At 39.0% G+C, this 14,762-nt stretch overlaps 2 protein-coding genes across 7 annotated transcripts in view; one reads left to right on the top strand and one right to left on the bottom strand.

The window, feature by feature from the left end:
* The first annotated feature begins 48 nt into the window (after positions 1-48).
* Positions 49-14,596, top strand: LOC109533042 (pyruvate carboxylase, mitochondrial). 4 transcript variants are annotated; one of them, XM_048670819.1, is made up of 19 exons: positions 50-141; positions 7,543-7,896; positions 7,954-8,116; positions 8,174-8,337; positions 8,389-8,557; positions 8,609-8,847; positions 8,902-9,021; positions 9,375-9,598; positions 9,653-9,921; positions 10,803-10,835; positions 11,181-11,430; positions 11,485-11,632; positions 12,581-12,840; positions 12,891-13,122; positions 13,175-13,372; positions 13,425-13,634; positions 13,690-13,963; positions 14,019-14,224; positions 14,283-14,596. In XM_048670819.1, the coding sequence occupies exons 2-19, from the start codon at positions 7,651-7,653 to the stop codon at positions 14,439-14,441; spliced, it is 3,564 nt and encodes a 1,187-aa protein (XP_048526776.1). In that variant the 5' UTR covers positions 50-141; positions 7,543-7,650; the 3' UTR covers positions 14,442-14,596. The 4 variants fall into 4 exon arrangements, with proteins under 4 accessions (XP_048526779.1, XP_048526776.1, XP_048526777.1 ...); XM_048670820.1 differs by lacking the exon at positions 50-141 and adding an exon at positions 4,054-4,171; XM_048670821.1 differs by lacking the exon at positions 50-141 and adding an exon at positions 5,028-5,091.
* Positions 14,559-14,762, bottom strand: part of LOC109539926 (1-phosphatidylinositol 4,5-bisphosphate phosphodiesterase classes I and II) — a 46,105-nt gene continuing 45,901 nt past the window's right edge. For all 3 annotated transcript variants that reach the window (XR_007282553.1, XR_007282554.1, XR_007282555.1), the window contains one exon: positions 14,559-14,713. The gene's annotated coding sequence lies outside the window, so the exon portion shown is untranslated. The remainder of the gene's footprint in view (positions 14,714-14,762) is intronic.

Raw genomic sequence — 14,762 nt, 5'->3', positions numbered from 1 at the left:
CGCGCATGCCACCGACTACTAAAATTTTCATTTAAAAATAAATTTCGATTTTCGCTTTCAGTTTGGTGGGAATTCGAACAGTGGTGTGTTGGTTGTAAAGGAAAAAACGTGACGGACAGTTCAACCGGTGATAGTATTTGCGTGAGTTTTTTACATTCTTAATAGAGAAGGCCACTGCAGGTCAAGACACTGCTTTTATTGGCCTAAATATAACGGATTTGCTAGTATCTCAACTAGAGTGGATTTTGAGATGATTGCTTGATTAGAACGCAATTGTTTGGCTGTTTGAATTGGATTACATATGAACTTGAACAAAAAGCAATTCAGTGTCTGTGGAATTATTAATGACGAACAAGTTTGAGTGATTAACGCACGAGATTTTTCGGAAATTGGGTACTTTATTGATGAATAGTGCGTCAAAGCGCTATTGAGCTTCTGAGTGGGACCTAAATTAGCTGAATGAAAAAAAATGTTTGTCTTTTCCCGCTTTCTCAATGAAAAAATTGAAAATTTTAGCTACGCCATCTAATCGACCAGGCAATGAGTTCAAAATGTAGTGCCTTAAATTTTCTTGTTACAACCAACCGTTTTCGAGAAAATCGCATTTTATTCAATGCGCCATATCAGCAGCTCAATGTGTGCAATAACACACCCCCTAAAGATTGAAACTGATTTTTGAAACAGTCTGTAACGGTGGCTTTTATTAAACATCTGCAGGTTAAAGTAGTTGGCAGTTTTCTTAAGAAACTTAATTGTTTTCACTTTTTGTATTTATCTTTTTAGAATTATTTTTTATTTTATTCACTCTGGGGATTTTTTCACGTTGCACAAGAATTTCAAATTGGATTTAAGGAGCTTTTTGGCCAATTTCCGCTCAACCTTGTTCGTTGTTGCCTCAATTTGCACAGTTTTTCATTTATTTATGTCGTGGAAAGTTTACTAACCAAAGCTGGAAATTGACTTTGAATTTGCTTAATATTTCTGGTCAATAAATCGCTTCATTCAGTAGCGTAACATCTACACGTGATTCCCACGCAACTTTTCGATCGTTTTTTAAACAAAAAGCTAATTCTGCATGGCAAGGATTTATGGAAAATTATGAAAAATTAATTTAAGGAATATGTTTTAAATTCCGTAAGCAAAAGAACCTGCTTGGCATAATGTTAATGAGTCATAAGACTCCATTTGGATAATTACCTTTAATGGCAGTTTAATGACAGAATAAAGAGTTTATGAGCTTATGAGTGTGTGGATCAGTGTTTTGCATTAATAATCACTGAAGCTTCTTGTAGAAAATCGGTAAACTTTTCGTTTTATTGGGTATTTTTGCGGATTTCAAAATGAATTTGATAAGCAAAAACTTTCTCTCATCCATTTTTTGAGTGTTTAAAACCTTTGAAAAATTGTGTTCATTTTATGCACAAGAAGATTTTGGGGTTTGGATTTCAAAAATTCACAGTTGAAAACGTTTTTAATTTTCGGAATTTTCCGGCCTTGAAGCTCCAAAAATTAAAAATAAAATCGCTTAAAGTTACTTTACTTTAAAAAATTTTTGTGATTTCAACAATACATTTGAGAGAATTTTCGAAAAGCTTGCGGAAAATTGTGATCCTTTGGCGCAAAAGAATCTTAGTAGATGCAAAGATTCTTGAACAATTCAACTTTTCGTAATAATGTGAAATTTAAATCATTCTTTTCTTCGATTTCTTGAATGCTTAAAGCCTGTCAAAAATGGTGATAAAACGACCCTTTTAAGTCTCCTGAAACTATCCGCTTGTTTCACGTAAAAAAATTAAAATTTCGTAAAATAAATCGCAATTTTGAGCGTCTGCTGCCAGGTAACGCACAGCACGAGGTCGATTTTTTCGAAAAACGCTTCGGGATTGTCAGCCAATTTTACACAGCGCCAATTTGAGAGATTCGAAAACAAAATTATCTTTTGTAAATGTTCAATGTTAATGTACGACACTGGAAGCGAATAATAAACTGCATATCAAATAGAGCCTGTTTCGTTAGTCCTACCAGTGGCGTGCCCGAAGGGCTCGGCACAATTTATTCTGAATTCTTGCTTCTTCAGAAAATTTACACGACTAAGGAAATATGTTGAGTAGCGGAATGAAGAAAATGTTAATTTAGTTTGAGCTTAGACTGAATGTTCAGGAGCACTCAAAGTCGAAGCTGCTGATCGGACGATTAAAAAGCACACAGAACCACTAAAAAAATTAGCATTTTAAAACTGGAAATGAGTAGTGGGTTGAAACTTTTTATCCGTATAAGCAACGAATGAAGCTTTCTCTGTATCAAATTTGAGTTAAACTCGAGTTCAGAGTGATTTTTTAGAAGCACTCAAAATTGAAGCTGCTGATGCCACGATTGCAAAAAAACCACGCAATTTTACCAAAAAAAATGCAACTCAAAACCTGAAAGTCGCAGCGCGTTGATACTTTTTCCTAGTCTAATAAATGAACCAGGCTTCACTTGGACAAAATTTAATATAATTTTGAGTTCGAACTGATTTTTCAGAAGCTCTCAAAATTGACGCCGCTGATACAACAGAGAAAAATAATGCAAGCACTAAAAAAATTATAATTTCCGATTCGACACGACTATCGCGCTGAAACTTTCCCCGAGTGTAAACCATAAGTGCACTTATCTTCAGATTCAATTTAAATAAAATTCAAACCTGGACTTAGTTTTGAGAAGCACTGAAAATTGGGACCGCTGATACGACAAATCTAAAAAAGAGCGCACGCCTACAACATCAAACTCTACCTTTAAACTGAAAACGAGTAACGCGTTTCAACTTTTTGTCACTATAATTAATGAACGAGCTTCCAGATTCTGAAATTTGAGCAGTATTTCAGTTACGGTAAATTTTGAGAAACTCCCAAAATTGAATATGCTTATATAACAGCGGCAAATCACGGAAGTTTAATTTGAAAATTTCAATTTCTTGTCCGACAGGATTAGAGTTGAAACTTTCTCCCAGTATAAACAATAAATGCAGCTTCTCTCCCGTGAAATTTGAGAAAAATGCGAGATCAGGCTGATTTTTCAGAGGCACTCAAATTTAAGGCTTCTAAATCGCACAATTCTACTGAAAATAAGTCCATGTCCAAACCCGAGCTGAGGAGCGCGTTGAAACTTTTTCTCATTGCATTTTAAGATTGAGGCTTCATTGGGCTCAATTTTGAGTAAAATTTGATTGCAGGCTGCTTTTCCAGAAGCACCATTGCTGCGACAAATGTAAAAGCGCGCAAGTGTGCGCAAAAAGTTCCATCTCCAAACTGAAAACGAGCAGCGCCCTGAAACTTTTCAGTAGTAGAAATAATGAATCAGCTTTCACTTAGCCCAAATTCCTGCAAAATTCTAGTCAGGGCTGAGTTTTGAGGATAAGCCAAAATTGCTGCTGCTAATACGACAGTTACAAATCACGCATGTCCACTAAGAAAATAATACGGCTTCAAATACAATAGGAGTGGAGAGATGAAACTTTATTTCAGTGTAAACAATAAATGAAGCTTCCGAAGTACTAAATTTGAGAAATAGCTGATATGTGGTTGATTTTTCAGCAGCACTCAAAGTTGAAGATGCTGAACAACGTCTGAAAAAAAATCCACCCGGGAAGCATTCCAAAAATTCGCTAAACTTTGGTATTTTTTAAATGTTATTTTTCCAAAACCGAATATGCTTAATGTTTTCATCTCTGGGCTGAAGATCCGAAAGAGTTCCCGAAATTTTCTGTTTTAGAACCGATTTTTTGCTAGAATATTCTCACAATATCAAAACTTTAAAGGTTGCGTTCAGTTTCTCAACACGGATCCTAATTTCCATCAAGTTTACTGTGCCACATGCGGAAAATTGCGAATATTCAACGAAAAGAAGCGAAACTTGTTGACCATACCCAATATTAACTTAGCTAATTTATTCTACAGGGTGGCGCAAAGCTGAAACCAAATTCCGTCTCTTCCTCAATTATTACATTGATTGTTGATAATCAATTTATTACCAAATCGTCGTTCGAAACATTGAACTTTGGCATTTTCGGATAGGAGCATTAAAATGCAATTTACCAAAACCACAATCAGTAAGTTACATTCGAATGCGCCTCGCATAACTCCAAGAGGTTTCAAGTGTTAGTTGCAACAAGTGCAGTGGAAAGACTGTTAGGGTATGTTATTTTTGGGGTAGTTTTTACATCTGCATTAACCAAAATAATTGTTTTTCACTAAAAAATTGTTTGTGACTACCTGAATTCAATCAATGTTGGTCAATACAGTACGAGGTTAATGATCAAATTAATGGCAATTATGGAAAAATCTGGTCTTTCGAGTTGCACGCACACAAACCAAACCGTTATGTAAGATTGCATTAGGTTCAAACTACGAAAATCTGAGAAAAATACTGTTATACACATATTAATAAGGTCTCTTAGAGGTCAACTTGATCGAGATAGACGATTTTTAATAAGGAACATTCAAAGTCCTCGACGATACAGCCTGATTTATAAATAATCGCTTGTTGTCAATATTGTTAAAATGTTATTATACCCGAAAAATATTTGCGTTTCGTCAGACTAAAGTGACATTGGCAATGACGAGAAGAAAGGCACTTTGCAAGGCACCGCCAAAGGACAACAATCTTACATAAAATAATCATAAATAGAAAATTGGCAACGCATGGAAAGTGTATTAATTTAACAAGCACCTACTTATGACGAATTATTGGCAAGTTTTTTAACTACACGTGCAAATGCACGAGTATAAATCAGCCCATTCTATTAATTTCAATTAAAAAAATTGTTCTAGTTTGCTAAAAACTTCAAAAATTATATCCAGGCTGGTGCATTTTGCAGATAAAAATCATCAAATGTTTCATCAACTTAAACAGAAAGTAGAAATAGTGTTCACTTGAAGTACATTCGACACTTGAATAAATAAAACTGATAACAATTACAAATTACACTCTGGATCTTTATCAGGGCTGCCGTAATTATTATCTCTATCTCTTCTATCTTTAACCAGTTTCATTTAGGTTTGTTTATCAGTGATTTCTCTTCCGTTTTGCAAGTGCTTAGTTGTGGCTAATTAGGTAAATATCTCATTAGATCTAAAGTAAAGTAGTCACTATTCCACGCTCAAATATCACGTGTTTGTTAACGATTTTTGATTAAATTTTCTGGAAAAACAAACGGCCAGTTTTAATCAACTTTATTATCTCGGAATTTCGCACTTTGACTTTGAACCGGCATTGTGTAAATAATCCATTATTCCATAATAATAATCCATTAATGGATAATTAATGTATAATTCAGATTTGTTTGTCTGCACTTAGCCCAGTCATGCATGCATCAGTTACATTGTTTGGTGTTCATGGGGTGATTTTTGTAGGGAAATTTTGGAGATACCTACTAAAGGATTTTTTTTTAAATCTTGGAAATATTCATCATTAACATACTATTACAGCATAAGATATAAATCAGGTGATCCAGACGGTCGATTTCAATATTTGAGAGTCAATAGTTGCCCAATTTATCGCGCAAGTTTACTTCCTGATTATTGTGAATCCATTTCTACTTGCTTTTTTCATGGATTCATTTTTCTTTCTTCTTTAGAAGTAATCACTAGATTCCCCAAACAGTTGGATTTCTATCACTAGTCAAATGCTCGTTACAACTGGGCAGATATCTTTAGATCCTTGGAAGCCTCAAAAGAAGCAGAAATAGGCAAAACCCATAGTTGTTTTTAAATGTTTTGGAAACTAAAATGCCCCCTGATTGTAACTATGTAATGAATCCATTAAACATAAGCTTTTGCCAATTTTTTGTAAAACCCAAAGCTGATGGCGCTGCTAAGTCAGCCAAAAAATACGCAAGTCCAATAAAAATTGTGATTCCACGTGGATAGAAATTTGAACCTTTTCTGTAGCATGATCAATGAACCAAGCTTTCGCTAGCTTAAACTTGAGCAAAGTCCGAGCAGAGATTGATTTTTTGAACGCTCTCAAAGCTGACGCTGCTGACACAACGGGCGTAAAATGCCGCAAATATAATTAAAAAAAAATCAGTATCCAATCTGTACATCAGTACCGGGTTGAAACTTTTTTTCAGTATATATAACGAATGAAACTTTACAGAGCTCAAAATTGAAAAGAAAATAGGAGCTAAGGCTGATTTTTCAGAAGCGCTCAAAATTGACACTGTTGATACTACGGCTTAAAATCACGCAAGTGTACTACAGAAAAATTGCAGCTCTAAATCCAACTGGCATAAAGCGTTGAAACTTTAGCGCTACACAAACCATAAATCGGGCTTAACTCGATGTAAATTTGAGGAAAATCGGAGCTTAGAATGAAAACCCCAACATTGATGCTGTCAAGCATCGACGGCTGAAAATCACGCAAGAGCACTAAAAAAATTACAATTCCAAAATCGGTAAGACTAGACATATGAAACGTTAGCACAATGTAAGCACTGGATCAAGCTTATTGTGCACCAAATTTAAGAAAAATTACGCTGTAGACGGATTTTTTACAAGCACTCAAAATTGATGCTGCTGATACGATAAGCGCAAAATCGCGCAATTGTAATAAAAAAATTGTAACTCCAAATGCCACGTGCATAGAAAGATAAATTTTTTGTATAGTATTAAAAATGAACGGAACTTCTTTTGGCTGAAATTTAAACAAAATACAAGCATAGACTAATTTTTGAAAAGCTCTCAGGAGTTGCGGCTACAGATACAATGGACACAAAATCGAGTAACATCTAATAAAAATTTCCTTTCTCAATCTAGAAGTTAGAACAAAAACTTTTCTTCAGTATAAATAATGCATGGGACTGCAAACAGCTCACATTTGAGCAAAATTTGAGTAAAATTTTTAGTGTAAAAAACAATGTATTGTAAAAAACAATGTAAAAAACAGTGTAAAAAACAATCTTCACTCAGAATTTTAAATCGTATTTTTTACGATCACAGGCCCCTCTAAGGGGCAAAGCCCTCGCTTGTTATTGAATGTCTTTGCAACTAAAATAGCCCCTCATTGCAACTCCTCAATAAACGTATTCCTCCTATTGGCGTCTTCGCTCTAAAGACACATTGGCGCTGGTTTTTCAACATTTACAACAGCCTTAAATGCACTTTGATACGCAATTTCATCTCGCTACAGGCAAAAATCCATTCTCCACTTTGTATTCATGCACAGATGCAAACTTTCGAAGCCAATACGAAGAGTATCGTTTGGCCGGTCTGAAAATAACCAAAACATCGTAATCACCTTGCGTAAAAACCTGCCAAGCAGCAACAAAAAACATCGGAGGAACAACCTGTGGTTTCAACATTGCCAGCAGTTATAATTATTCGAATATTCGCCTATAAATAACCATAAACAATATTAAAATTCCGGTTGCGTAGCTTGAAGCGTAGGCCCGATGTGGGATACACTGGGTGAGTGAACAAAATCAATCAGTAGCTTGATTTGTTCGCAGTAAATCACCCTGTAGAATTGTGGTATTTATTTGTTCACAAAAAACTTCTATTTCAGCCCACCTGATTCGGCACCACTGATCACAAGAACCTAAAAGAACCCAACAAACCTCACTAGTTTTAAGAGGACACTAGAAACGACCAAAATAAGCCAAACTCAGCTACGATGTTGATCAGACTTGTAGCGCGAAGCTCGCGCCTCCCTAGCAGTTCCACCTTCAACTTAGCGTCCAAATGCCGACATTACTCAGGAGAATACAAGCCGATCAGAAGCGTCCTGGTGGCCAACAGAGGAGAGATTGCTGTCCGAGTTTTCCGAGCTTGCAATGAGCTGGGCATTAAGTCAGTGGCAATTTACTCGAAAGAAGACAGAGGACACGCCCATAGGCTGAAGGCTGATGAGTCTTACTTGGTAATGAATCTTTCATCTTTCATACTCCTGGACAGTTAAGGCAGCAAAGTCCTTTAGGTAGGCGAAGGCCTGACCCCAGTAGAAGCCTACTTGAACATCCCACAAATAGTGAAAATTTGCAAAGATCACGGAATCGATGCCGTCCATCCAGGCTACGGATTTCTTTCGGAACGCGCTGATTTTGCGCAGGCTGTTTTAGATGCAGGTCTTCGTTTTATTGGTAATCATCCAGAGCTCATCCAGTTTTAATCTCCACTAAGCCAGCGGCTTCTTTCAGGGCCTTCTCCGAAAGTTGTCCATCAGATGGGCGACAAAGTGGCAGCCAGGGAAGCAGCCATTGCTGCAGGAGTTCCAATCGTTCCAGGAACAGACGGCCCAGTTCATACTCTGGAAGAAGCCCTAAATTTCTGCAACCAGCATGGGCTTCCTGTGATATTCAAGGTAAGCTTCTGAAGGTTGCCTTAAAACAGTTAGTTTAAAAAAACAATTTAGGCAGCCTATGGAGGCGGCGGAAGAGGAATGAGAGTGGTAACCAGCATGGATAAGGTAGAGGAAAGTTACAAGCGAGCCTCCTCTGAAGCTCTGGCTGCGTTTGGAAACGGCGCTCTGTTCATTGAGCGGTTTATTGAAAGACCTCGACACATTGAAGTGCAACTGCTTGGTAAGTTCTAGGGTAATTCTGCGGGTAAGTTTGCTCATTAATGGGCTTTAGGCGACAAGGCGGGCAACGTGGTTCATCTGTGCGAGCGGGACTGTTCAGTGCAAAGAAGACATCAGAAGGTGGTGGAAATGGCTCCGGCTCCTCATTTGGACCCGAAGATTCGAGACGCCATGACTAGCATGGCTGTGAAGTTGGCCAAACATGTTGGATATGAAAATGCCGGCACTGTGGAGTTTCTCTGCGATCCCAAAGGGAACTTTTTCTTCATTGAAGTCAATGCCCGACTGCAGGCAAGTTGAGGGAAAGCAGAAAATTCAAGGGCTTACCTTTTGGGGTGTCTGCAGGTGGAGCACACAGTAACGGAAGAGATCACTGGCATCGATTTGGTGCAAAGTCAGATTCGAGTCGCCGAAGGAATGACGCTGCCTGAATTGGGAATAACTCAGGACAAAATAGTTCCCAATGTAAGTAAATGTGGAAATTTGTGTAGAGTATTAATTAGAGTTAATTTTTTTGCTAAAATAATAGGTGGCTCGAAATAAAGCCAAAGTAGTTGAGTAACTGAAGAGTATCGGATGTTTGCATCCAAGATGCGTCCCATACTTATGCATGTACACGGTTATTGTTTGAACTTTGGCTGCCCCCTTTTTGCATCTAATTTGAAATTGAGAGAAAAATATTAAATACAAAAGTTGTAGATATTAATGTCTAGTTTATTTTAAGATAATACCAATTGATACAGGGTGTCTCAAATTCAAGTGGCAGACCAAACTTACCTTTTCTTCTTCCATTTTTACTAATGTTGAAATTTTTCCAGGGCTTCGCCATTCAATGCCGTGTGACTACTGAAGATCCAGCCAAAAATTTCCAACCAGACACCGGCAGGATTGAAGTATACAGATCAGGAGAGGGAATGGGAATTCGTCTGGATGGAGCATCTGGATTTGCTGGCGCTATTATCTCGCCCTACTACGATTCCCTGCTAGTCAAAGTGATCGCCCACTCTTACGACTTACCAAGCGCTTGTTCGAAAATGGACCGGTAAGCTACAGATTGAATCCTTCTGAAGCCAGTGGATGAACTGCACTTTTCCAGAGCTCTGAAAGAGTTCCGGATCAGAGGCGTGAAAACCAACATTCCCTTCCTACTGAACGTGATCACTAACCAAAAGTTTATCAACGGAGCTGTTGATACGTATTTCATCGACGAGAACCCGCAACTGTTCAACATGGTCCCGGCTAGGAACCGAGCTCAGAAGCTTTTGGTGTATTTAGCCACGGTTTTAGTGAATGGCCCTCAAACACCTTTAGCCACCAAACTGAAGCCTGCTGAGATCAAACCGCAGGTTCCCAAAGTCTCCTTGGGTAAGTGCGGATTGTTCTTCACGTGCACTTGAGGGTGACGATTTTCCTCCAAAAACACCCCAAATAATTTAGAACCTTTTGAATTTCTAATCATCATCAATGGCGATAAGTAAAACTGTTTCAGTCTCCATCTGCAAGCTTTTATCGCTATTTTTTTCGACAATTTCTCAGCTTTTGTTTTCGGTGAAGCCTTTAGAAATGCACCTTAAGAGCCCGACTGTATTTCTGAGGTTATACGGGATGGAATCTACAAGTATTTCAAGCCATGAAAAAATTTCTAGTTGAAAGAGACGCAACTGGAAAAACTTGAACGGACTGCTCAGGTTAGACAAAAAGTTTCCAAATATTTCTGCATAAAAAGACGCGATGCATCGTGTAGCAGTTTCAGCAGTTTTCATCCAGTTGCAACCAAAGAACATTGGAAAACCTTGCAGAAATTGATCATTTTTCACAGAGTTTCGAAATATTTCTGCTCAAAAATAATGTAGAAGTTTCATCAGTTGTCTTCCAGTTGCGGCAAAATCTTTTGAAAAAACTTGTAGAAACTGCCCTTTTCAGGTCAGTTTCAGGCCTTTTTCGGGTCAGCTTCTGCAAGTTTTCCAAATAGCACTTGTTGTCTCTGAAAGAAAAGTAATGAAACTCCTTCGAGGTGTCTTCTTTTGCCATGAAATATTCGTAATTCTAATAATTTTTCCTGCAATTATTCGACGGGAGCACTGACTGAGAAAATCAACTGCACTTGTATATAGAAGATTCTAAGAAATACTTGTAGTTTCTACTCTGGATTCCAACATTCCCACACCCAAAAAACAATTTCCACCTTGGTTTTGGTTTTCTTGGTTAATTTGGCATGCTTTTTGTTTTGTTTTTTTTTTTAACAGAATACCTGTCCTACAAGCCAGAGCAAAAGCCGGGTTAGTATCATCTTTTTTTTACTATCTGCATGATATTTTGTAAGTACCTGCCATTGAAAAATCATCAAAAGTGTGGCTGGATTTTATCATTTTGCTAGTGAAGAGTGATTGGAAACTTTACAAATTGTGATTGGTGATTGCTTCAAACAGTTAACTTTTTGGATTCTGCATCCAAAAATTTCTTTAAGGTTAAAGGAAATCCGCGACGAAAATTCCGTTTTGACTCTAAAACCGTGTGGTTGCTCACTCACTTATATTAATTTTTTACGCTCACATCTCTAATTAAACCTGCTTATTCCGGGATAAATGGCAGAAAAAAAAATTAACAATAAACCCTGAATATAGAAATCCACCCGCCCAAAGGCTTCCGACAAATCTACAAAGAACAAGGGCCCGAGGCCTTTGCTAAGGCGGTGCGCAATCACAAAGGCTTGCTGCTGATGGACACAACATTCCGAGATGCTCATCAGTCGCTTCTAGCGACTCGAGTACGAACTCACGATTTGCTCAAAATTTCGCCTTTCGTCACTCACAACTTCAGCCAGCTCTATTCCATGGAGAACTGGGGCGGCGCCACTTTTGACGTGGCCTTAAGGTAGCAATTTACTCGAGATGAGTGAAAGCTTTGGGCAATTGTCATCGCTTGCAGGTTCCTCCATGAGTGCCCGTGGGAGCGACTGGAGGAGATGAGGAAGCACATCCCAAACATTCCATTCCAAATGCTGTTGAGAGGCGCCAATGCTGTGGGCTACACCAACTATCCAGACAATGTGGTTTTTAAGTTCTGCGAGCTTGCGGTGAGTTCTTCCTGAGCAAGTCCTGCTGGCAAAAATCAGAATTTCTAGCGATTTTTGTGAAACCTTCCGAATATTTAGCGTCCGAGCTTTTCTATAGATGTGGCAAATATGAAGTTGCTCCTTGTAACAGGGTGGAAGATGCGAACTTTTAAAGAAGCGAGCGCAGTTGAAGAAAAATGTCCTTTTTGAAACCGATATTTACTACGCTGACAAAAATAAACGCTTTTAGCGATTTTGATAAAACTTCTCCCCGAATTAGCGAAAAGCATGGGCTAAAGGTGCTGCAAGTTTCAAGTTGCTCGCTATTTCAAGTGGGAAGACGCGAATTTTTTTAAGGAGAGAGCACCGTTGAAGAAAATCTTCCATTTAGAAACTGTTATTTGTTGAGCTGGCAAAGTTCAGAATTGTAGGCGATTTTCGTGAAACATTGAACATCATCACGCTGAACTGTTTTCTAAACATCGTGAAAATTTGAAGTGCCGACTTGCTTACGTTTGGAAAATGTGGATTTTTAGAGAAGAGGGCACGGTCGAAGAAAATTATCCAATCGATATTTTCAAGCTGGCAAAAATAAACTTTTTCGGCTATTTTTACGAAACTCCGAGAATAATTAGGGTCCATTATTTTCTACCCATGGGGCAAACTTCAAGCAGTCACTTGTTTCAGTTGAAAAACTGTAAGTTTTTAAAGAAGCAAGCGCAGTTGAAGGAAATTTTCCATTTTTAAATCGATATTTATCAAGCTGAAAAAATTAACGGTTTTTGAGAGTTTTTATCAATCTACAATAATAATTAAGGCAACGTGTTTTTTAAGCATGGTGAAAATTTCAAGCGGAAACTTGCTTCAGTTAGGAAAACGTACACAAAATAAGAGAATCGTGACTTCACAACGACGTCGGCTTTGTAACATTTCCTTTACCGAAATAAAATGCTCACTGGGTGCCTTCAGGTCCAAACCGGAATGGACGTGTTCAGAGTCTTCGACTCCTTGAACTACCTTCCAAATCTGATTCTTGGTATGGAAGCGGCTGGGAAGGCTGGAGGGATAGTGGAGGCGGCAATCTCCTACTCTGGAGATGTCAGCAATCCCAACAAGAAGAAATACGATCTAAAGTACTACGTGAACCTAGCAGATGAGCTGGTGAAGGCCGGTACTCATGTGCTCTGCATCAAAGACATGGCTGGACTGCTGAAGCCCAAAGCCGCCAAGTGAGTAGCAGTTTACTCAGTCCTGCCAGCTTTTAAGGGATTATTTCCAGAATGCTTGTATCAGCGCTGCGCGATAAACACCCGGATGTTCCCATTCACATCCATACCCATGACACTAGTGGGGCTGGAGTAGCCTCAATGCTGGCCTGCGCTGAGGCTGGCGCTGATGTTGTTGATGTAGCTGTGGACGCTATGTCTGGATTGACCTCGCAACCCAGTATGGGAGCGATTGTAGCTAGCTTGCAGGGAACTCCTTTGGACACCAATCTGGACTTGTCCCAGGTACGAATGGAACTAGACTTTGACTTTCTCAGCTAATCAATTTTCCTAACAGATCTCCGAATATTCAGCATACTGGGAGCAAACGCGCACTTTGTACGCCCCATTCGAATGCACCACAACGATGAAGAGCGGCAATGCGGATGTTTACAACAACGAAATCCCCGGGGGACAGTACACGAACTTGCAGTTCCAAGCCTACTCTCTTGGACTGGGAGATTTCTTTGAGGATGTCAAAAAGGCCTACGCTCAAGTGAGGATTTCTCATCCTCAACTAGTCAGTTTGGTAAAAACTTGCTTTCCAGGCTAATGTGCTGCTGGGCGACATCATCAAAGTAACTCCCTCTTCCAAAGTGGTAGGCGATCTGGCTCAATTCATGGTCCAGAACAAGCTGCAGCCTCAAGATGTGCTGGACAGGGCTGAGGAGCTTTCCTTCCCCAAGTCTGTGGTTGAATACCTGCAAGGAGCCATTGGGCAACCCTACGGAGGTTTTCCTGAGCCTCTCAGGTCAAAGGTGAGATCAAATACATAGAGTCTCAATAGTTTAATAACTGATTGATTTGTCGTAGGTTCTGAGAGACATGCCTCGAATTGAGGGCAGACCTGGAGCGAGTTTGCCTCCATTGGACTTCAAGAAACTGCAAGAAGAACTTTCGGAGGACTTTCCAGCTGCTAATGAGCGAGATGTCATGAGTGCGGCTCTCTATCCGCAGGTGACCAGGGAGTATTTGACATTTGCCGATAAATATGGGCCAGTAGGCAAGCTGGACACCAGGATATTCCTGACCGGTCCCAAAGTGGGCGAAGAGTTCGAATGCACCATTGAAAGAGGGAAAACCTTAGGTACTGAGTACAGATCCAGCAGCCAAATCCCCTCACTAACCAAGAGGATTTTTAGGTATTAAAACTCTGGCAATGGCGGAAGACTTATCAGAAAACGGAGAAAGGGAAGTGTTCTTTGATCTGAACGGTACCCTTCGATCAGTGTTTATTAAGGATCAAGAATGCACCAAGGACCAAGTGTTTCATCCTAAGGCCGATAAGGCCAACAAGGCTCATGTGGGGGCTCCCATGCCAGGCACTGTTATTGACATCAGGACTAAGGTAATCTGATGACTTTTGCAGTAATTCTTCCTAGAATAGAAGGATTCTCTTGTCTCAGGTTGGCGACACAATCGAAAAAGGTCATCCTGTGGTGATTTTATCGGCAATGAAGATGGAAACTGTGGTCCAAAGTCCGGTGGCTGGAACGGTGAAGGAAGTGAAGATCCAAATGGGGCAGAAAATCGAAGCTGAAGACCTGCTGGTTATCGTGGAGTAAATTCCCTCTAAAGTCTGTGTTTGAAGTTGTATAAAATTGTTCTGTTGTTTATATAGTTTATACCTATCTATTTTGAAATTGGATTTTTTGCCAATATTCCCATCTACAACTACGATGTTAAATTTAGTTAACACAAATATATTGTTTTAAATATTGCTGATTTTTTAAATATATTTTTTATGACTATTGCAAGTTTGGTCTCATTTCCCGCTACTTTTTGACCAATCTGCAACCGTAGTAAATCGCCGCACAGAACACGCCAAATTTCACAACTGAAATACAGTTGTACAGTAAACAATCAGCCTTTTAACTAGTGAAAGC

The sequence above is a fragment of the Dendroctonus ponderosae genome, unplaced genomic scaffold (genome assembly GCF_020466585.1).
Source record: "Dendroctonus ponderosae isolate FM_Combo_2020 unplaced genomic scaffold, Dpon_F_20191213v2 Dpon_F_20191213_1, whole genome shotgun sequence".
In the NCBI taxonomy this organism is placed as follows: domain Eukaryota; kingdom Metazoa; phylum Arthropoda; class Insecta; order Coleoptera; family Curculionidae; genus Dendroctonus; species Dendroctonus ponderosae.
The sequence above is the reverse complement of the archived record's forward strand: the minus strand, read 5'-3'. Positions and strand labels throughout refer to the sequence as shown.

What these genes read in the sequence shown, in the direction of transcription:
- LOC109533042 (XM_048670819.1), top strand. Translation starts at nt 7,651, where the DNA reads ATGTTGATCAGACTTGTAGCGCGAAGCTCGCGCCTCCCTAGCAGTTCC. An exon ending in CATTGAAGTGCAACTGCTTG is followed by an intron (nt 8,558 to 8,608) that starts GTAAGTTCTAGG and finishes AATGGGCTTTAG; the next exon opens with GCGACAAGGCGGGCAACGTG. An exon ending in CAAGCCAGAGCAAAAGCCGG is followed by an intron (nt 10,836 to 11,180) that starts GTTAGTATCATC and finishes CCCTGAATATAG; the next exon opens with AAATCCACCCGCCCAAAGGC.